The following is a 24,175-nucleotide window of genomic DNA, read 5'->3' on the forward strand; positions in this document are numbered from 1 at the left end:
AGATCACTTCAAAAAGTCGTAGAATCATACAGTATGAAGAGAGACCCCTTGGTCCAACTCATCCATGCTAACCAGGTATCCTAAATTGAACTAGTCCCATTTGCCTGCATTTGGCCCAAATCCCTCTAAACCTTTCCTATTCGTGTACCTATCCAAATGTCTTTTAAATGTTGTAATTGTCTCTAATGTTCCACCTGTACCACTTCCTTTGGCAGCTCATTCCCTACACGCACCACCCTCTGTGTGAAAGCATTGCCCCTCAGGTCCCTTTTAAAACTTACCCCTCTCACCCTAAATCTGTGCCCTCTAGTTTTGGAATCCCCTACCCTTTGAAAAGGACCTTGGCTATTCACCTTATCTATGCCTGTCATGACTTAATAAACCTCTGTAAGGTCACCCCTCAGCCTGCGACATTCTAGGGAAAGAAGTGCTAGCCTAAGACCCTCTCCTTGTAACTCAAGCCCTCCATTTCTGGCAACATCCTTGTAAATTTTTTCTGCACCCTTTCTAGTTTAACAGCATCCTTCCTGTAGCAGGGTGACCGGAATTGTACACGGTGTTCTAAAAGTGGCCTAACCAATATTTTATACAGCTGCAGCATGATGTCCCAACTCCTATACTCAATGCTCTGATCAATGAAGGCAAGCATGCCAAATGCCTTCTTCACCACCCTGTCCACCTGCGATGCCATTTCTAAAGAATTATGCCACAACTCCCCAATCCCTTTGTTCAACAACACTCTACAGGGCCCTGCTATTAAAACTATAAGTCCTGCCCTGGTTTGCCTTACCAAAATGCCACACCTTGCATTTATCTAAATTAAACTCCATGTACTCTTAGATAACCTTTTTCATTGTTCATGATATCACCAATTTTGGTGTCATCCACAAAATTAGTAACCATTCCTCCCAGATTCTCATCCAAATCGTTGATATGAATGACAAACAGCAGTGGACCCAGAACGTATCACAATGGCACACCATTGGTCACGGGCCTCCAACCCAAATAGCAACCCCATACCACCACTCTCTGTCTTCTACCATCAAGCCAATTTTGTATCCAATTTGCTATCTCTCCCGAAATCCCATGTGTTCTAACCTTATTAATCAGTCTAACATGTGGGACCTTGTTGAAGGCCTTGCTAAAGTCCACGTAGACAAAGGTGGATATAATTTTATATAACTTATTTCAAATATAACATATTTCAAACTAAAACATTTCTTTAAAAGTACTCTTCTGACTCCAAATGCCGAAGGGCCTTTTCTGCACTGTATGAATCTAAGTGCAGGAAATTGAGATTAGCGCATCTTTAGAGTTAGGTATCGTTGGTACAAATTCAAAGGGCCAAATGGCCTTTTCTGTACTGTATGAATCTATGACTACTGCTGCTTTAAATGAGGGTATATAAATTTCTGCGTAATCTTAGCATTCATTTTATAAAGAATTTAACACGCCTGAAGGTTATCTTTACCCTTTCAAATCTGTAAATTTGCAGTTTTGTCCCTTTTTGCTTATTGCATTGTTAGAAATGTTGGGTACCCAAGTAATATTATTTTGAGTTCAGTGTCACCATAAGACTTGTCTAAAGCAGACTGGGAATGTAGACTAAGGGGAAGGTCAATAGATGAGCAGTGGCAAACATTAAAGGGGATATTTCATAACACTCACCAAAAATTTATTCAGATTTATTCAGATTATAAAAGATTTATTCAAATTGATGATGAACAAGGTGCTGAAGGAAGATATCCAATCCATAAGACCAGAAGAAATAGACACAGATGTTGGCTGTTCAGCCCCTCCAGCCTGCTCAGCTATTCAGTAAGATCATAGCTGATCCAACATTCCTAAAATCCACTTTCCTGCCCTTTGCCAGTTACCCTCAATCCCCCTACTAATCAAGAATCTATCGATCTTAGCTTTAAATAAGCACAAAGACTCTGCCCCCACAGCTCCCTGTGACAAGGAGTTCTAAAGATCCACAACTCTGTAAGAGAAGAAATCCTCCTCATTTCAGACTTAAATTTGTGCCTTTTAATTCTGAGACGATGCCTTCTGGTCCTAGACTCTCCTGAGAAGGGAATCGTCCTCTTAGTATTTACCCTGTTGAGCCCCTTAAGAATCCTATATGTCTCAATATGATCACCTCTTCTGAATTCCAAAGAGTAGAGTCCCAACCTGTTTACCTTTGTTCATAAAATATCCCTCCACACCAGGGATCATTTTCGTGAACCTTCTCTGAACCACCTCCGATGAAGTAAGATTTTGTTTTAATCAGGGGCAAAAACTATCACAGTACTCCAGATTTGGTCTTACTGGCACCTTATACATTTATAGCAAGACTTCCCTATTCTTATACTCCAGCCACCTTGAAATGAGGGTGAATATTCCATTAGCCAAAGCATTCCATTAATAAAAATCTTAAGACTTACAATGTGACTAGCGTAGTGTAGGCCAGAGCATTGGGATTTTTTAGCAGTGGGTGACAAAAAAAGCTAATAAAAAGAGAGAAAATTGTTTGTGAAAGTAATATGGCAATAAACATTAAAACAAATGGCAAGAACTTCTAAGGGTATGTACAAAGAAACAGTAGTTGAAGTGAGTATGGGACTTTTGAAGAATGTGAACTGGGAAATTGATAAAAGAGAGCAGGGAAATGGCAGATAATTTAAACAAATATTTTGCATCAGTTTTCACAGTGGAGGATACTGTAAACATCCTAAAGATATCAAATAAGCAAAGTGCAAATGGAGGATGGGTCTTCTAACAGTCTCCAGCACGAGGGATAAGCTAATGGGAATAAAGGCAGATGAGTCATCAGGATCTGTTTGAGGATTGGTCAACATATAGAAGATAGTGTAGGAATTAATGGGTGGTTTTCAGGTTAGCAAGATGCAACTAGTGGAGTGCCACAAGAATCAATCCTCTGACCTTGATTATTTGCTATCTATAGTATTGACTTGGAGGAGGGGACAGAGTGTAATGCATCCAAGTGTGCTAATACTACAAAAATAGGTGGGGGGGCATGTTGTGGCGAGGACACAAGAAAGCTGCAAGAGAATATAGGTAGGTTAAGTGAGTAGGCAAAGAAAAATGTCAGGTGGAGTTTAATGTTGTAAGGTGTAATGAAAAGTCATGCACTTTGCTAGGAAAAATCAAAAGGCAGGCTATTATTTAAATAGGGAGATTGCAAAGAGGTGCTGCACAGAGGGATCTGGTTGTTCTTGTGTGTGAATCATAAGAAGTCAGCATGCATGTGCGACAAATAATTAAGAAGACAATTCAGATCTGGTCTTTATTGCTAGGGTGTTGGAGTTTAAAAATAATGAAGTCTTGTTAACAACTGTACAGGATGCTGGTGAAGCCTCGCCTGGAGGACTGTGTACCGTTTTGGCCCCTGTAATTAAAAACAGATATACTGGTATTGGAGGCATTTTAAAAGAGATTCACTTTGTTGATTATTGGAATGACGGGGTTGACTTATCAATAATGGCTAAATGGGGTTAGGCATTCATCTATAGAGTTTAGAAAAACGGCGGGGTGATATTATTAAAATATGCAGGATTCTTTAAGAGACTTGACAGGGCAGATGTTGAGATGTTTTGACTGGTGAGGAAATCTCAAACTAAGGGACCTAGCTACAGAATAGGGAGACATTCATTTAAACTGAGATGCAAAGGAATTACTTCTCTGAATGTAGTGAATGTCTGGAATTTTCTATTCTAGAGAGTTGAGGTGGCTAGATCACTGAAAGTCTTTAAAGAGGAGATAGATTTTTGAAATATTGAGGAGTTGAGGGTGATAATAAGCTGGCACAAAAGAGGAATTGAAGCCTGGGACAGATCACCCATGATCTTATAGAATGGCAGGGCAGGTTTCAGAGAATGAATGGTTTACTCCTCCTGTTTCTCATTTGCTTATGTTCACACTTGAATGAAGACCATATAATTTATTTAAGGGATTTTATTGGCAAAATAGAAATGGAACTCTTGAACATTTTCACTGAAGTCACTGATAGATAGCTCTAGGAAATTTTTCCACAAATGCTTATGGAGGAGATAGCAAGAACTGCAGATGCTGGAATCAGAGTCAAAACAGTGTGGAGCTGGAGGAACACAGTAGGTCAGGCAGCATCAGAGGAGCAGAAGAGTCGACGTTACAGGTCCCAACTCAGACTGTTGACTCTTCTGCTCCTCTGGTGCTGCCTGATCTGCTGTGTTCCTCCAGCTCCACAGCTTATGGAGGAGCCTTGAGTAACAGACCGCAACTTCCATGCCAATATCTATAAGTTATAGTCAGTTTCAGAGAGGCAATGAAATAAGCCATTAGCCACCTTTCTCCCCAACCACCATAAAATTGTGCCCAACAGATTGCTGCCCTTAGATGGGAAAGCCACCAATCAAAGCAATCATGTTCAATAAGGAGTCTTTTCATCTCCCAATTTTCTACCCCTTCGCCAGTCACACCCTCTAAGTCTCAGTATGAGGGTGTGGAACCTATATTAAATTGTACATCCAAAAACCCTACTCGTAATGCTTATAAATGAAAATAACTTCCGGAGCTGATGAGACTAATAGTTGCCTAATTTCTTTCTATTACAATACTGACTACGTTTCATTGCTGGGAATCATTTTGAAACATGCTACAACTGTAAATGGCCTTGTGTATACAAATTATTGTTTTTCAATTTAACTAACAAATAGCTGTTTTAGGACTAACAGGATCCAGCTTTAGTATGCAGCAGATGAACAACCATGATTCTGGAAATGGGTTCTCCGAGGACTCTGTAGTCGTTGTAGGAAAAGGTACGTTTATTGAGTATTTGTTCTTTTCCTTGTTCTTCATGTGTCATGATGAAAAGTCCTCTGAATTCTATTCACTGAGAATCCTGCATTACATAGAATGGCAGAGCTATGCAGGACTGTCCATATTAATAAATAAATGGTTGTAATTCTGTAAATATTCTTCTGTCATTCATTCATTTGTTGTAATTGAAATATTTTTGTACTGCTATTTATAAATCAATAGGATTAGACATTGTATATTTGAAAACAAGGTATCACTTTGCCAATTTTTTTTTTGCTTTCTTCCCATGAGGAGTCTTTGGCGGTCCTCAGTCAGTTTCAGTAACAAACAGCCAAGCCATTATCCCATCTCTTGACAAGGATGAAATGTGTGACCTAAAGCAAACAATGGATCCTCCTTCAGGAGTCTATGGAAGGGCTGTACCTCAAAGTTGTCAACCTGGTTTTGATGCTTCAGAGAATGAGAAAGAGGTAATGTTACAGTAACACTTCAACAGGAGGCAATCAGTTTTAAAACAAATGAGCTGGTATGCAAGCAAAGTCTTAGGATATTAATAAGTTTCTTGATAGTACAGGACTTGTGTATTGCTGAAGAAAGAGACACATTCAAGATTTTCATTTTGTGCTCATCAAGGCAGAAGCAAAAATGGAAACTTCGAAAGGTATATGCTGCATGAGAGAAACTGCTTTGTTGGCAAGTTGCACCTGCTTGGTTGGCAAGTTGAACCATTTGAGGCATTATCTCTATTGGCAACATCTCAGCCAATCAAAGTTCACTTGGCAATCCTGCTGTGAAATATAGTTTTTTTTTATTCATTCAAGGGATGAGAGCATCATTGAATAGGTGAACATTTATCACCCATCCCTAATTGCCCAGAAGGCAGTTAAGAGTCAGTTTACATTGCTTTGGAGTTGGAGTCTCATGTAGGCCAGACAAGGTAGGGATGGCAGTTTCCTTCCCTAAAGGACATTAGTGAATCAGATAGGTGTTTACAACAATGGATTCGTGGTCATTATTGACCATAGACTTTTGATTACAGATTTTTTTTTTATTGAATTCAAGTTCCACCATTTATCATTACCATGGTGGGATTTGAACCTGGGTCCCCAGAACATTTTCTGGATCGCTAACAGTCCAGTGATAGTACTACTAGACCATTGCCTCCCCTTCGGTTTTGTTTGTTGCTTCCTTTGAAGTTTGGCATTGTTGCATCTGTCCTGATGAGTGAAAGATGAAAATCATCACCAGTGTCTCTTTTTGCAGAAATGTTACAATATAAACGACAGTATTGTCATGGTATCAAGAGTGAATGCTTCTGATTTGTACGTACAGAGTAATACACATTGCTGTTTTTATATTTCATCCAGAGAAACTTTTACACCAGCACTTGTCAAGCATTCTCACTTTAGCTTTGTTTCAGCGCTGAGTTAATTCAGCTACTATATTAATATTCCACAATCTTAATCTCAGAACAGTCTGTGGCCTTGTTATTTATTTGATTCAGTTCGAATCAAATTGATTGTTTTATGTTGCAAACCCATGGTCATGGAGAATTTGAGACCAAAATATATTTATGATTACAATGTAGTCAACAGACTGACAGAACTTATATTCCATCTGTGTCAAATAGGTTTAAATCTAGCCACTCAGGCAAATTGAAGAAGGTGGTTCACCACCAATTTTTCAAGGGCAGTCAGAGAAAGCAATAAATGCTTGCCGTATCACAAGTTTCCACATCCTGGAAATGTATCTTTGAAAGAGTTAACGCATGATTGTTACAATCCTGTTAATATCTGGTTGCATTTAAGGAAGAAATTTGAACGCTCAGTAGTTAACTGATAGAATTATACCACATGTTTTCATACTTTTAGACAAAAACAGACTTTATTGTATATTGAAAAAAAAAGAAATTAGTGCTAGCAAAGTGTGGAGCTGGACAAACACAGCAGGCCAGGCAGCATCAGAGGAACAGGAAAGCTGACGGGTCGGCTGAAATCTGAAGAATTTTCTGAAGAAGGGTCCCGACCCGAAACATCAGCTTTCATCGGCGTTCATTAGCAGCAGTGTGTACTATCTACAAGATGCACTGCAGAAATTCACCAAAGATCCTCAGACAGCACCTTCCAAACCCACGACCACTTCCATTCAGAAGGACAAGGGCGTCAGACATATGGGAACACCACTACCTCCAAGTTCCCCTCTAAGCCACTCACCATCCTGACTTGGAAATATATCGCCATTCCTTTACCGTCAAAATCCTGGGATTCCCTCCCTAATAGCATTGTGGGTCAACCCACAGCAGGAGGACTGTAGCGGTTCAAGAAAGCAGCTCACTACCACATTCTCAAAGGCAACTATGGATGGGCAAGAAATGCTGGCCAGCCAGCGATGCCCACATCCCACAAATGAATAGAGGAAAAAAAAACTGCCAAGTTTGAATTGTTTTTAGAATTATTACCAATCAGATTATTACCAATTTTTTCTGAATCAGAATTTTTATTACTTTACCTTTAATGCATTAGTCTCCTAAACCTACAGTCACGTTCTAAAAGCAATGAATTATGATCTAGATATTCACAAGATAATTCACAATGCATGACAAGTTTTGATGTAAAACTAATGGTGAATCTAATAGCACTTGTCTTTATTAATGGGCACATGCTAGAGCAACTTGAGTGAGAGACAGGAGAATGATTAAACATGAATATCCAAAAGCTGGTTTTCAGGTTTCTTTACAAAAATAAACATCTCACAGTAGAAAACACCACTAAAGTATATCGAATGAGGTTAAACTGCTGTATATGCATATATGGACTAAACTATCTAAAGAAAATTTAGCTTTATTCTTTCAAGTCCAAGTGTTCTTTTAATGTAGTTTTTCTTTATTTTTCTTGTCTATTTTTCCCTCAATTCAATTTTTTCTTTATTCTTCTGTACTTAGTTTTCTGATTTAACATTAAATTAGAGAGAGTTAGGTCACACTTCCTTTTCAGTGCTTGGACTATTTCATAATTCTTCAAGCTGAGTGTTGAAGGAGATCACAGCTGCTTGCACTGTACACTGTGGTACCAGATGCCATGTTTCCCTTAGTGTTAGCTTGCTCTTTTAAAACTCACCACACCACAAATTAAAAATCCTAATCGTGCAAGAGCAATGGTGGTTGCCATAAGATGCTGTATTCCATCACATTGAGATCTACTCTTGGTGGATTATTTATAGCTTTATAATTCTTGGATTACCTGTCAAGTTAAATTTGATAATCTAAATCTGCAGCATTTTTTAAGTTTTAAAGTATACAAATCTGTTGAAAGTAGTTTTTTTATTCTTTCATGGGATGTGGGCATAACTGAAAAGACCAGTATTTGTTGCCCATCCCTAATTTCCCTTGAATGGAGTGATTGGCATGGTCATTTTAGAAGGCAATTAAAAGTCAACAGCACTGTTGTGGGTCTGGTGACATATGTAGGTCAGATAGGGAAAGAATGGCAAATTTCCTCCTCTAATAGGACATTGATAGTGTCATGGCCACCACTCTGCTGTTAGTTTTATATTGCAGATTTATTAAATAAACTTAAGTTCCATCTGCTGCCATGGTGGAATTTGAACCAATATACCAACACCATTAGCCCGGGCCTCTGGATTACCAGTCCAGTGACATTACCACTAAACCACTGTCTCACCAAAGCTTTAACAATTGTGCAAGATAAAATAAATACTAATTCAGTTGTAACACACTGCAATGAATTTCAAATTCCCAAAGGAAAGTAATCTTAGCTTTGACTTTTTCATTTGACTTAAATATGTGTATTTAAATCGTCATTGGGTAGTAGAAGACTTGAGTATTCTGAAAGAATTCACATTTTGTCAAAACTTATCATCTTGCACTCATCTGTCAATTTGCAAGAATATCAACTTAAGGGCAACATCAACATTTATATTGTATGAAAGGAGGCTACTTATTGGTTGGCTGGGGGTTATGATTTGTAAAGGTGCTATCATAGAGATGGCACTAGTTAATGATATCTGACAGCTAACCTGACAGCTAAATTTTAAACCAGGGAAGTTGCTCTGACTGAGAAATGAGCTAGTGAATGGCTTTCACTTATTTTGTTGAGTTGAAACAAATGTGATGCATGTATATGTTCTTTTGTCTACAAAGAAGGAGGCCCTGTGTATTAATATGTAACTTTCAGTATGCACAAGTGTGACATTCCGTAAGTATAACTCACAATCTTAATTGGTTGTCAGTATACTTCTTTGTATCCTCAGAATTATCTAACAACTGTAGTCCAGTAATGGAATCACATCTAATTTGGACAATGTGTTGTGACAGTTGCAAGACTGGTTGATTATAGTTTGCTTGTTGCGAACAGCCGGAGGGATGTGCTGTTTGGTATGATCCACCAGTCTCGAGAACATGCAGCTTACATATATTGGTATTGAAATTTGTGTACCATGTTGCTCATTTGTGTGATAAGGAAAACTTTTTTTTGGCTTGATGACAGTATCCTGTTCATGGCAAACACCAATCATATTGCTGCTACACAGTACCTGTTGCTCAAACCTTTGAGATACAGTAACCTAATCTGAGATAGACAGCATTTTTCAAGACCAAAAAGATGACTTTATGGCCATTCATGAATTTACTCAAAATATTGCAAAAGAAGCTCCGATCAGAGCAGCCATTATCCCACACTGCTCTTTTCCCAAAAACTCCAAACATGAGAATTTTGAATACTATTTCTGTGATTGAAGAGAAATCACTTTTATAACTGAAGTAGTCTTCTGCAGTATATCAGCTTTTCTGGGTTATAATTCTTACCTAAAAGTCAGAAGGTTGTGAACCAGGCCCCATGGCACATGTCTCATCAGATGAATACTAAAAGATTGCTGTGTTGTCTGAGATACTTTCCTTCACTTGAAATGCTGATCTGGTACTTTATCCAATTAGGATAGTGGATAGTAAAATGAGACAAAACTAATGATCTAGTCAACATTTCTCTCAGTAAAACCAACCAAATTTTTTTTTTTAAATCCTGTTGGTTTTTAGGAGACTTATAGTACACAAAATAGTTGCTGCATTTACCCAAATAACTATAGCTGAATTTAAAGCAATTGATTGGTTGAGAATTGTGACATGTTCTGAGCCATTGAGGTACAATTAGCCTTGGACATAGTGCAGTGAGTACACTCGACTCTAAGTCAGAATGACTTGGGTTCAAATTTCATGCCAGACACTTGAGCACAAAATCCATGCAATTGTCATTGAGGATTGCTGCAATCTGCCCCTCAAAGCCGATATAAAGTAACCCACAGAAAACTTTATCCAGGTTGTCTGGCCGATATTTACCAATTTCAACTAACATTACAAAATACTGTTCATTTTGTCATTATCACATTGCTGCTTGTAATGCTTAACTGTTTTCAAACTCATTGTTTAAACCTGAAAAGTGTGAGGTGATTCATTTTGGAAGGACAAATTTGAAAGCAGAATACAGGGTTAACGGAAAGATTCTTGGCAGTGTGGAGGAGCAGAGGGATCTCGGGGTTTCATGTCGACAGTTCCCTGAAAGCTGCCACCCAGTTGGGTAGAGTTGTTAAGAAGGTGTATGGTGTGTTAGCTTTCATTAATAGAGGGATTGAGTTCAAGGGCCATGAAGTTATGCTCCAGCTATACACAACCCTGGTTAGGCCACATCTGGAGTATTGTGTCCAGTTCTGGTCACCTCATTACAGGAAAGATGTGGAGGCGTTGGAAAAGGTGCAGAGAAGATTTACCAGGATGTTGCCTGGAATGGAGGGTAGGTCTTACGAGAAAAGGTTTTGAGAGCTAGGACTTTTCTGTTTAGAACAACGAAGGATGAGAGGTGACTTGATAGAGGTGTACAAAATAATCAGAGGTATAGGTAGAGTAGACAGCCAGAGACTTTTTCCTAGGGTGGAGGTAGCTATTATGAGGGGGCATAGTTTTAACGTGAGTGGAGGTAGATATAGGGGAGACGTCAGAGGTAGGTTCTTTACTCAGAGAATGGTTGGGGCGTGGAATGCATTGCCGGAGAGGTTAGTCGAGTCGGCCTCATTAGGGGCATTTAAGTGGCTATTAAATAGGCAAATGGATGATAGTATAAGGTAGGGGTGGAGGTTAGATAGATCTTAGGTTTAGGGTAAAAGTTCGGCACAACATCGTGGGCCAAAGGGCCTGTACTGTATTGTATGTTCTATGTTCTCTGTTCACTGCTGCTTTTCATATATCACAACAGTGATGATGTTACAAATACACTTGAGGAAGTAACCAAAAAGATTGATGAGGGCAGAGTAGTACACATTGTTTGCATGGATTTTAGTGAAGCCTTTGACAAGGTTTCGCATGGTAGACTAATTAGTAAAGTTAAATCACTTGGGATTCAAGATGAACTTGCCAATTAGATGCAAAATTGGTTTGACGGTAGGAGACGGAGGGTGGTGGTGGAGAGTTGTTTTTTGAACTGGAGGCCTGTGACCAGTGGTGTTCCACAGGGATTGGTACTGGATCCACTTTTGTTTGTCATTTATGTAAACGATTTGATCAAAATATAGGAGGCATGGTTAGTAAGTTTGCGGATGACACCAAAATTGGTGGTATAACGGACAGAGAAGGTTATTTAAGACTACAAAGACATCTTGATCAATTGAGTCAATGGGCTGAAGAGTGGTGGATGGAGTTTAATTTGGATAAATGCAAGGTATTATGTTTTGGTAAACTAAACAAGGGCAGGACTTTTACAATTAATAGTAGGGCCCTGGGTAGTGTTGTAGAACAGAGACACCAAAGGATTCAGATACATAATTCTTTGAATTTGCATCACAGGTATATAGGGTGGTTAAGAAGGCATTTAGCATACTTGCCTACATGAGTCTCAGATTATTGAGTATAGGAGTTGGGACGTCATGTTCAGTTTATATGGGACATTGGTGAGGCCTCTTCTGGACTACTGTCTGCAATTCTGATTGCCCTGCATTAGAAAGGATATTATTAAAATGAAGAGGGTTTAGAAAAGATTTACCAGGATGTTTTCGGGAATGGAGTATTTGAGTTATAAAAATAGGCTGGATGGGCTGCGACTTTTTTCACTGGAGCACAGGAGGTTGAGGGGTGACCTCATAGAGATTTATAAAATCATGAGGGGCATAGATAAGGTGAATAGCAAGAGTCTTTTCCTTATGGTGGGAGAGTTCAAAACTAGGGGGGCATATGTTTAAGGTGAGAGGGGAAAGTTTTAAACAAGGACTTGAGGGGCAACCTTTTAACACAGTGGGTGGTTCATTTGTGGAATAAACTCCCAGAGGAAGTGGTGGATGCAGGTACAGTTACAACGTTTAAAAGACATTTTGATAAATACATGAGTAGGAAAAGTTTGGAGGGATATGGACCAAACACAGGCAAGTGGGACTAGTTTGGTTTGGGAACATGGTTGGTGTTGACTAATTGGATGGTTCTGTTTCCATTCTGTATGAGTCTATGATTCTAAATCATTTGGGATGTCCTGAGGTATAAGGTGCTGCTGAAACCATATCTGGACTACTGCGAGAAGTTTTGGTCCCCTTATTTAAGAAACTACATTATTTCATTGGAGGATGATCCCCAGTAACGAGAGATTGTCTTATGAGCAAAGACTAAACAGATTGGTAATCCACTCGTTAGAATTTGGAAGAATGTGAGGTGATCTCATTGAAACATATCAGATTCTTAAGGGGCTCGATAGGGTAAATGCTGAGATAGTGTTTCCTCTCATGGGAGAGTCTAGGACCAGACGGCATTGTCTCAGATTAAAGGGGCACCAATTTAAAGCTGAGATGAGGAGGAATTTCTTCTCTCAAGGCGGGAGTCTTTGGAATTCCTTGCCAAAGGGAGATGGGGAGGTAGACCCCTTGTGTATATTTAAGGCTGATATAGATTCTTGATCAGTAGGGGAATCAAGAGTGAGGGAAAGACCATGAAAGTAATAATGAGGAGTGTTGTATCAGCCACGATTCTACTGAATGGTGAAGCATGTTCAACAACTGAATGGCCTACTCTTGTTCTATTTCTTATGGTCTTATGGAGGTTGTGAAAAGTTGTGTATAATTAAAAAATTTTTCTTTAAAGATCTCCATGTCAAAATCAGCTTGGGATAAAATGAAGCATTGGAAACACAAAGGAGTGCAACAGTATAATTCAGAGGAACAAGGTGATTTCAATGATAATGTAAAGAAGGAAGAACGATCACATGAAAGACTAAGGAATATAGATCCGAGCAAAACGCAAATGGAAAGTAAGATTACTGGATAGGTCAACTTCTGCTTTTTGTAATTTGCAGCTTTTTTTTTAAGAAAATGTTACAAATTCTTGGTTAATCATTAGTTTACAAGCACTTCAATTATTCAATGCTCCATGCTCACTGTTTCATTGAGAATCCAACTTCATTGGAAATTTATAAACAATTAATTCAAGTGCACAACTCACTTAAGTATTTTTTTTCCTGTAACCATGCACTTGTGTAACTTAAAACAACTGACTTGAACTTTGCATTCTTCACAATCTACAATTTCCTCCTCCCCTCACCATCCTTTGCCGGCTTCCCTTATCTGGTGTCCTCGCACTTCCTACAACAATCCCCCTCCACCACCACCACCACCATCACTTTTGCTTTCTGGCTTCGGCCTAATGCGACAGGGCTTTCCACATCAAAGACAGTCTCTCTGTCCAACTGGTTGCTGTCAGGAAGAGTCAAAGAAACTGGACAGGACTGCTGGGAAATTAATTCCTGAGGGTTTCCCAACCGCCACGATTCTTGTTCTTCATGATGATTTCCAGACTCTACCCTTTAAGTATCTTCACCAGCTTTTCAAATAGTAGCTTTTCTTCCACTCCCTGTAGTACTGTTGCCAGAGTTCTTAAAGATCTATCCTTGGATCACCTCGTCTACAAGTTTCTCCTTGATCATGATATGGTGACAGCTTCCAAATTGCACCAAAGATACTGCGTTCCATCCTTTCACTATCTCTATCCTGTTAGACTGCTTATCTGCTATCCAGTCTAACTTGCTCCAGATAAACATTGAGAATACCAAAGACATCAGTTTCATTTCTGCAATAAACTCCATGACTTAACCACGGATTTCCTCCTTGTACTATTTACTGTCTTAGCTTAAATCAGGCTTCTCACAAATAAGGCATCATGACCTTTCGATCACAGTGGAACTAATTCCATCTGTAACATTGGTTGTATCTTTCATGAGGTCAATCAATCTTACTGCTTAAAACTTATTCAAGACTTTGTCACCTCCACCTTATTATGATAATATTCACATTGTTAGCAACCTTTTTTGCCTCATCTTTCCTCTGGCAGTGGTACTGCAGGACTTGGAAGAAAGACCACTCTCTTTTCTTCCTAGTCGATACAAACTCCTCCTTTCACCAACCCTTTATTTCGCAGCCTCTTCCACTCCCTAACCCACCCTCTTGCTAATTCTTTCACTCGCCAAGCACACTGATCCCCTTTCCTGAATCCTCACCGTGAAATGAGCAGCAAGAGGCTCGATTCAGAAATGATGCCTTGTCAAGTCACGTGGCCCTACATCAGACCAGCATGAAATGACTTTAAACACAAGCCCATGATGCTAAACAAGCGTATATATTCCGGTAACTGCCTACTCCTGTAAACCAGGACATTGTTAAACTAAGAAACATAGATACACAGAAGACAGGAGCAGGAGGGGGCCATTTGGCCCGCCGAGCCTGCTCCGCCTTCATCACAATCATGGTTGATCATCCAACTCAATAGCCTAATCCTGTTTTCTCCCCATAACCTTTGATCTCATTCACCCCAAGTGCTACATCTAGCCACCTCTTAAATACAATCAATGTTTCAACTACTTCCTGTGGTAATGAATTCCATAGGCTCAGCACTCTTTGGATGAAGAAATGTCTCTTCATCTCCATCCTTAATGGTCTACCCCAAATCCTCAGACTGTGACCCCTGGTTCTGGACACACCCATCATCGGAAACATCCTCCCTGCATCTATCCTGTCTAGTCCTGTTAGAATTTTATAAGTCTCTCTGAGATCCCCCCTCATTCGTCTGTACTGTAGCAAAAACAATCCTAACCTAGTCAATCTCTCCTCATACGTCAGTCTCACCATCCCCAGAATCAGCCTGGTAAAACTTCGCTTCACTCCATCAGAAATGGAGACCGAAACTGCATTCAGTATTCTAAGTGTGGCCTCACCAAGGCCCTGTACAACTGTAATAACACATCACTGCTCCTTTGAAACCTCTCGCAATGAAGGCCAACATACCATTTGTCTTTTTTACTGCCTGCTGTACCTGCATGCTTATATTCAGCAACTGATGCACAAGGACACCCAGGTCCCGCTGCACACACTTCTGTCCCAATTTGCAGTCATTCAGGTAGTAATCTCCCTTCTCATTTTTGCTTCCAAACTGAATAACCTCACATTTATCCAAATTATACTGCATCTGCTATTGATTTATCCACTAGCTGAGCCTGTCGAGATTAAGGTAAAGGCTCTCTGCATCCTCGTAACAGTTCACCCTCCTGCCCAACTTGGTATCGTCTGCCAACTTTGAGATGTTACATTTATTTATTTCTCTCATATATATTGTGAATAGTTGGGGTCCCAGCACCGATCCCTGCAGCACCCCACTAGTTACTGCCTGCCAATTTGAAAAGGACCCATTAATTCCTACTCTTTGTTTGCTGTCTGTCAACCAGTTTTCTATCTGTCTCAATATACATCCCCAAATCCCATGCACTTTAATCTTGTACAATAATTTCTTCTGTGGGACTTTGTCAAAAGCTTTCTGAAAGTCCAAATGTACCACATCGACTGGCTCCCCTTATCAACGCTACTAGTTACATCGTCATAGAATTCCAACAGATTTGGCAAGCATGATTTCCCCTTCATAAATCCATGCTGACTCTGCCTGATCCTGCCATGGCTTTCTAAATGCTCGGCTATAAAGTCCTTGATAATAGATTTGAGAATTTTTCCCACTACCAATGTTAGGCTTACTGGTTTATAATTCTCTGTTTTCTCTCTATCTCCCTTTTTGAATATTGGAGTGACATTAGCTACCCTCCAATCTGCAGGGACTGTTCCAGAGTCTATAAAATCCTGGAAGATGACCACCAGTACATCCGGTATTTCTCGAGCCAATTCCTTCAGTACTCTGGGATGTAGATTATCAGGCACTGGGGATTTATCCACTTTCAATCCCATTTTCCCAGCACCATTTCTCTACTAATGTTGATTTCCTTCAATTCATCCCTCTCACTAAAACTTGCATTCTGCAACATTTCTGGCATCTGATTTGTGTCCTCTTTTGTGATGACAGCACCAAAGTATGTATTCAGTTGCTAAGCCATTTCTTAGTACATTATTATACATTCCCCTGTTTCTGCCTGTAGAGAACCTGCATTTGTCTTCACCAATCTCTTTCTCTTCATGTACCTGTCGAAACTCTTATTGTAGACTTAGTGTTGTGGAGATTCTTGCCATAATTAAGTTTTTTTGGTCTTTATAGGGAGGGTTTTTGATATGATTGTTACATTTACAAATTAATGAGCTTCACATTGTGCTCTTGAGCACTTGTAACTTTTTTCCTTGTGAAAGCAGAACCAAAATTATTGGAGGACTTTGGAGTATGATCTCTAAGTTTCTAAGTTTAAAATATTACTTCAGATTTTAACTTCTGAGAATATTTCTCTTTTTAATTTAGGTTTGAGCACCAGCAATGATATGTTTCTTAAGTTGAAATCCGATTCTTCATCTGTAGAAATAGCAACTCTTGTTCCTTCACAACATAAGCACAGCACAAGGAAAAATCGAACTTCCAGCACATCAAACTCTGGTAAGAAAAGTCTGTTCAATTTACAAGGCTACCAGAATTAATCACTTCACATTTCTCAGCATACAATCCCATCTGTTACTGCCTCTTCATTCCACTAAATGATTTAATTTTGAAATTCTACTCTACTGACCTCACTAATGTTATAGAACAACTAAAAATTGTTTCCTTTGGTAAGACAACCAGTAAGGAGCAAACACAGATCTAAGGTGACCTAAAAGAACCAGAGGCAATATGAGAAAACATTGTTTTACCTGAGAAGTTGCGATTTGGAAGGCATTAGCTAAAAAGATGGAGGAAGCAGATTAAGTGGCAACATTCAAAAGAGAATTTAATGAATACTTGAAAAAGGAAAAAAATTTACATGCATATGTAGAATGAGCAGGGGTATGTAATTAATCAGATAACCATCCCAAAGAATCGACAGAGGAATGAAGGAACAAATTGCTGTTTCCATGCTATATTGTCCTATGATGGCAGGAAAATAATTTCAGCAATATGGAAACTGCTACCTTACCTCTGCCACCTAGAGGGACAGCAGATGTACAGGAGACTACCACGAGTAAGATCCCTTCTAAGCCACACACTATTCTGACTTAATACTGTATTGACATTCCTTTACTATCCTGGAATTCCTTCCCTAACAGTACTACATGGACTACAGCAGTTCAAGAAGGCAACTCAACACCACTTTCTCCAGGACAATTAGGAATGGGCAATAGATATTGGCTGAACAACATCTATACCTCATGAAGGATTTGTTTTTTAAAAAATCTAGGCCTTCTCCTCAAAATCAGAAGAATTCCGTAGGAAAGTTTCTTTAAAAAAGCTGCAGAGGACCAAAATATTTTTTCAGAATGACTTCTTTCAACCTTACATCATTTTTCTGAAAACTTGAAACTTCATTAGCAACAAGTGTATTTTAGTGTTTATTGTAAAGTAGACTACTTCCGTCATTCTTAAGTCCTGTACAGGTTCTTAAGGTTTGAATCATTTAAAACTGTATCCAAAATTATTGTTTGCAAGTGAGATGAACAAATCAATGTGAATTTACAGAAAAATTTTCTTTTACTCCATCTAATAGGAGGAGAGAATGCTCCATGTCCTAGATCTTCACGCAGGGATCAAACACCTGCAGTTTTGCCTAGTCCAGAGGTGGTAGATCTTGCTGAATTAAGACCCTTCTCCAAACCAGACCTTGCACTTTCAGAGGCTCTTAAACTATTATCCGACGAAGACTGGTATAGATTCCTTCATTTCTTTTTTTCATTAACGTCAGAATTCTCTGTATTGAGGTTATGTGGTGATCTAAATCATATCAGCCAAGCTTTCCTATTGAATGAAACAATGAGACAAAGGAGTAGAAGTAGGTCATTCAAAGCATCAAGTCTGCTCTGCCATTCAGTGAAATCATTGGCTCAGGTGATCATCTGCAATTCCCCTTTCTAGTCTTATAATCCTTGATTCTCTTACTGATTAAAAATCTGTTTACCTCAACCTTGGTCAGTAAATATATTCAAGGCTGAGATAGACAGATTTTTAAGCAGTAAGAGAATCAAGTATTGCAGGGATAAGGCATTAAAGTGGAGTTGAGAATTATCAGATCAGCCATTACCTCAATGAATGGCAGAGTGGACATGATGAATGAAATGGCCTACTTCTGCTCCTCTATCTTATGGTCCACATTAAAGCTGATGAGATAAGCATAATTTTAGACATCTCTAACAATTTACAAGTGGTCAGCTGAGTAAGATATCCTTATCTTCATATATGATGTATGGCTTTATTTAAAATCCATACCATTCACTTTTTAAATTATATATGATAATATATCTTTGATTTGCTTGTGACTACTTAAATGTTATAACCAATGAAATCCATTCTATGGGATTTCCAAGGAAAATGGAAAAACTATGCATTAAAGTGGATGACAAATGATCTGGTAGCACTTCAGAATTCTGAGGAATGCATTTTATTTTAAATAGAATGTGTGTAGTTGATAAAAAAAGTACTAATTTCCATGCTATCACCCCACTTAGATTTTCTTTGATTAAACATTGCGTGAGAGGGTATTGGATCGGATTGTGCTCTGGAATATTTCTGGTTTTCTTGTGGTGTTCATAGTTACTTAAAACTTTATGTTTAATATGACTAATTCACTTTTTGTATGCTTTCACAGGGAGAAGAAAATTGAAGGCATCAATTGTATTCAATGTCTGTCCACATACCATTCAGATGTATTAATAGTAAGACTTCACGAGGCTGTCTTTGCTGTTGTTCAAGAGGTTATTATTTTAATGCATTTTCATGAGAATTTAATAACCATACTGTCTGTATTTAATAATGAATGGTACCAGCATAAATGATGTTCAAGTAAATTTTAGAATCAATAAAAGGCTGTAATGTGAATATGACCATTAAGTAATAAAAGGATAATATCACAGGAAACAGTAGAGAGTTAGCAGAAATCAAAAATAGTTATTTCACTTTGGTATTTATCAGGGAGATTGAACAGCTAGATTGAATGATGAAATGAGTCCTAAGATAAGTGCATTTAAAATAAGAATGGGAATGTATTGAGCAAACAGAAAAGAGAACAAAGCCCTAAGATTAACTCTGTATACTTCCCATTTACAGGTGAAAAACCTACGCTCTAGTGTTTCACGAGTAGCAGTTCTCTGCTTAGGAGACATGTTCACAGTGTTCAAAAAGAATATGGATCAGGAGTTGGACAATACTGTTAAAATTCTTCTGCATAAAGCAAGTGAATCTAATGCCTTCATACGAGAAGATGTGGACAAAGCACTAAATGCAATGGTCAAGAATGTAACTCCAGCACGAGCACTTTCATCTTTAATAAATGGCGGACTGAAGTAAATATAACATTTACTTTCCTGCTAAAATACACCTCTTGAAATATTATTTATATGTTTTAGGCATTTCCTTTGATTCTTGATGATTCTAATTAATATGCTTTCACAGAGATTAAAAGGGATGATTGTAAACATTAAATAGTATTTTATGTTTTTATTTGTTTTGATCTGTACAATAGACTAACTTAATCGATTTAAGAGGAAAAGAAAATGAAATGGTATGCCATTCCCCCAGTGCAGGAGTTTTTCCAATTTCATAGCACATGGCTAACAAGGCAAACATAGAAAATAGAAGCAGGAGTAGACCATTCAGCCCTTCAAGCCCAGGCAGCTCAGCTGATTATCCAACTCAATAACCTGCTCCCACTATTCCCCCATATCCTTTGATTCCTTTAGACCTGAATGCTATATCCAGCTCTTTTTTGAAATCACACAATGTTTTGGTCTTGACTGTTTTCAATGGTAACACATTCCACAGACTCACCACTCTCTGGGTGAAGAAATTTCTCTTTACCTCAATCCCAAATGGTTTACCCCATATCCTTACACTGTAACACCTGATCACAGGAGTAGCAGGCCTGGTGGCTCAGTGGTTAGCACTGCTGCTTCACAGCACCAGAGACCCAGGTTCAATTCCACCCTTGGACGACTGTGTGGAGCTTTCACATTCTCCTCATGTCTGCATGGTTTTCCTCCAGGTGTTCTGGTTTCCTCCCTTGGTCCAAAGTTGTGCAGGTTAGGTGGATTGGCTATGGGAAGTGCAGAGTTAGGGTAGGGTGTGGCTCTGGGTGGGATGCTCTTTATGAGATCATGGGCCCAATGGCCTGCTTCCACACTGTAGGGATTCTATGGTTCCGAACTCCCCTATCATCAGGAACATCTTTCCGGCATCTACCCTTTCAATCTGTTAGAACTTTATAGGTTTCTATGAGATCCTCCCTCATTCTTCTGAACCAAAGCAAAGAGAATCCTAACCCAGAGATAGTAGGAACTGCAGATGCTGGAGAATCTGAGATAACAAGGTGTAGAGCTGGATGAACACAGCAGGCCAAGCAGCATCAGAGGAGCAGGAAGAAGGGTCTTTTCTGAAGAAGGGTCTAGGCCCGAAAAGTCAGCCTTCCTGCGCCTCTGATGCTGCTTGGCCTGCTGTGTTCATCCAGCGCTACATCTTGTTATCTCATAATCCTAACCCATTTAACTTCTTAAACATCAATCCCACCATCCCAGGAATCAGTCTGGTAAACCTTTGCTGAGCTCACTCTATGGAGCATGTAGTCTTTTCCAATTAGCACCAGAATAGTTTTTCAGCCTTAGTATTAGATCATTAATTAAAAGTTATTGAATTAGTTTGAATTTTTAGTTAGGCTTGAATAAAGTCTTTTCTTAAAACAAAATATGGTAATTTAGTGAAACAGTTCTTTTTTAAAAAAAATCAAGTTATCTGCATTCATCAGCTGAGATTTTAAAAAAAAATCATTCTCACAATTTTTATGCTACTAATAAAGCTGGCATTTCTTTACTGAAAATATTTGGTACAGCTGAGTGTGCTGCCATTTCAAGTGCCTGAGAAGATTAACCATGTTGGTATGACCAATGCTTCATGGTAATTTTTAATTAACTAGGATTCTGCAGCTGCCACAATATGATCCACACTTGTGATCTCTGCATTAGTTTTCGTCCTTTTGAATTCTAGTCCAGTTATGAGACAGCCACTCTAATGTGTATAATAAACCCAAATATTGTTTTCAGGCAGGAGAGAAAAATCAAGGGTGGAAGTTGATATGTGGAAGTTGAAAGTTGGACTGTAAGTTTTGGTATTCTCAGTATGTTCCTTCTGTAGTATTAGGTTACAAGAAGAAAAGGAAAATAAGTTATCATGTTCAGTATCTTAACCAAAGTCTGAGTTTTGTGAGTTTGAAACCTGTGTGTGACATGTCCTGTAAGTTCACATTCAGGAGAGGCCTCTGACTAATCTATCCTGTAAATCAATTGCATAATTTGATACTATAAGATATGTTGTCAAATGTGTCCCTTTGGGTGGCCAGTATTTTAGAGAGTAGATTTGCACCTACTGTTTTCCCATACCGTAAGTTTCTGATATAATGGAGTGGTGCCAAATAGAAGAAACCTACATCTAACAAGGTGGATAAATAAAGCTTTTCTTTGCTCATGTTTATTCCGTCCTATCTTACAAATGTACATTTTGCTTGAATAAAGTTTTTCTAATAAATAAAATCTTTATTTTGATGTCAGTTTATGAAAAAGTAAAAATTGCCATAGTCCCAGAAGACCTTAAGTTGATGTCTTATTAGAGAGAGAGAGAGAGAAAGATGACTAATCTGAGTTTAACCCAAAGGTCACCATACCTTGGGAGAGATGAGAAGGCAAAGCCATCATCGTGACTTCAGACCAAATTGGAATTGAACCCACACTGTTAACATCACTTGGCATCATAAATCAGCTTAGACAAACAGAAGGCTGGAAGAACACAGCAGACCGGGCACCATCTGGAGAAAAGGAGCAGTCAGCGTTTCGGGTATTACCCTTCTGCAGGACTAGATCTAGTCCTGCAAAGGGTAATACCCAAAATGTTGACTGCTCCTTTCCTCCAGATGCTGCCTGGCCTGCTGTGTTCTTCCAGCCTCCTGTTTATCTACCTTGGATTCCAGCATCTGCAGTTTTTATTTATCTCTATCATAAACCAGCTGTCCAGTCAACTGGGCCTTTGGCCTTGTTGACAGAACTGAAGATAGCTGTGCAGAGGAGTCATTTGGTAGTTGGAAGAAACTGTCATTGCTCATTCCAATTTTCAATGCCATTTTTCTGCCCTGTCCTTATCTCCAAAAGGTCATGCTTCCTTGGTGACTGGTTGATATTATAGTTAATAAGATTTACCAACTGATAACTTAGTTCACTTGCTCAAGACCCGAATTCATTTTTGTTTTTAACAGATCTTTAATTGTATCTTTTGTTAATTCTGTTCAGCCATCTTAATGCTGTGGTCAGAAAATGCACAGCACAGCATCTTGTCAATGTAGTGGAGCGAATGGGAGCCGGACGACTTTTATCTGGAATTAAAGATATAACTGATCGGATTGTACATGCGGTAGCAAAATTTGCACAGGATGGTTCTCAAGAAACTAGGCAAGTAAATGCCTTTTAATAATAACTTTCATAGAACAATGTACTGATTTAATTTGCAGACTAAGGGATCTGGGAATAATTTAGTTTTTCCCAGGATGCTAATTTTTACAGAGGAGTACAGCATAAAACCACCCATTGCATTATCATGACATTGTGGAGCCATAGTTAGTAATTCTTGGACGAGAAGGACTTTAGAGATGGGGAGGGCATCTGTGTCTTCACTTATATTGAGGTGCAGACACACTAATTGTTTCTTTTCATCTGCCACTCTATTCCTTCATTCTCACTCGTGCATCCAACATCTCCTTAAATGTCAGTGCTACCTGTTTCAATCATTCCCTTTGGCACTTCCATCACACTTTAAATAACTGCCTTCTAAACACCTTATTTGTTCCTATGTACCGATCCTGTTCTATCTTAACTTTGACCTTTTGTTGTACAATTGTTCACAAGTGAAACAGTCCCCATGTTCACCCTATTGAACCCCTTTATTATATTGACTTCTAAGAAATCTTCTACTCTGTTCAATTTTCTTCCTGATTGTTACACCCTTTCAATTCTGGTAACATCTTGTAATTTTGTTTTCCCCTGCTCTTCACCTGTGTTTTAATATCCATTGTAGAGAACGGAGACCAGAACTGTGCAAAAAAATAGTGGAAGTGGACTTCTATGAAAATAATAACTAAGCCGAGCAGACCAGAAGTAGATGAACAAGAGAAAAGTAATCAAATAAATCAAATTAAATGTTAGTGAGGTTAATAGTTTCAAATAGGTGGGAAAGAAATTCTAAATTTTTAATCTTCCTCTTGTGTTTTGATGAACAAATATTGCCATTCAAGATTAATATTCAATGTTCTATGATTTAACCTGGCACCAATGTCCCTGCTAAATATTTTTCATCATGTGTGGTTCATCAAATTGAATGATTTGTACCTTTACTTTTTTACTTGGCTATAGCCAATTTCTTAAGACAACTTATGACCGCCACAGCTTACCTGGCACTCTAGAAGGATCTTTCAGTCTCGTAAAATACAATTTAATTGCTTGCCTGCTGGTCAAGTTTTTGTTTTGAAAAAGAAAAACATCATTTTTTTCTCAGGTTAAAGCTTGAGAATATCAGTAGGATACCCCCCATTTATGTTTCATTTTCATCAATAAATCATAACACATTGGGATTCTAATTGTAGTTTGTTATCCCTGGGCTACACACCTATTAATTTGCTATTTAAAATATTGAAACATTATAATTCAATGTTTGTAGACATGCATTGACCTTTTTATATTTTGCAGATACTATGGACGCAAGATGCTGTTTATTATGATGTCACACCATGATTTTGACAAAGTTCTTGAAAAACATTTGCCACCCAGAGACTTGCCTTACATTCGAGATACTGTAAATAATCTTCGACAAAAGGTACAATAGAGTTGACATTTAAGCAACCCAGTCAATAGTTTGCTCAGT

At 38.6% G+C, this 24,175-nt stretch overlaps 1 protein-coding gene across 7 annotated transcripts in view; it reads left to right on the forward strand.

Moving 5' to 3' along the window:
* The window catches only part of LOC109939133 (TOG array regulator of axonemal microtubules protein 1), a 128,545-nt gene that overhangs the window by 89,024 nt on the left and 15,346 nt on the right, over window positions 1–24,175 (forward strand). For 3 of the 7 annotated variants that reach the window (XM_048599685.1, XM_048599683.1, XM_048599686.1), the window contains 9 exons: window positions 4,701–4,802; window positions 5,095–5,273; window positions 12,929–13,094; window positions 16,565–16,696; window positions 17,778–17,934; window positions 18,873–18,978; window positions 19,331–19,566; window positions 22,552–22,710; window positions 24,001–24,127. In XM_048599685.1, the coding sequence (XP_048455642.1) occupies window positions 4,701–4,802; window positions 5,095–5,273; window positions 12,929–13,094; window positions 16,565–16,696; window positions 17,778–17,934; window positions 18,873–18,978; window positions 19,331–19,566; window positions 22,552–22,710; window positions 24,001–24,127 (1,364 nt within the window). Of the gene's footprint in view, window positions 1–4,700; window positions 4,803–5,094; window positions 5,274–12,928; window positions 13,095–16,564; window positions 16,697–17,777; window positions 17,935–18,872; window positions 18,979–19,330; window positions 19,567–22,551; window positions 22,715–23,332; window positions 23,432–24,000; window positions 24,128–24,175 lie in introns of those variants that run through there. The other 4 variants (XM_048599689.1, XM_048599688.1, XR_007262574.1 and 1 more) reach the window with 4 other exon arrangements.

This window comes from Rhincodon typus, chromosome 8, assembly GCF_021869965.1.
Source record: "Rhincodon typus isolate 14 chromosome 8, sRhiTyp1.1, whole genome shotgun sequence".
NCBI lineage: Eukaryota > Metazoa > Chordata > Chondrichthyes > Orectolobiformes > Rhincodontidae > Rhincodon > Rhincodon typus.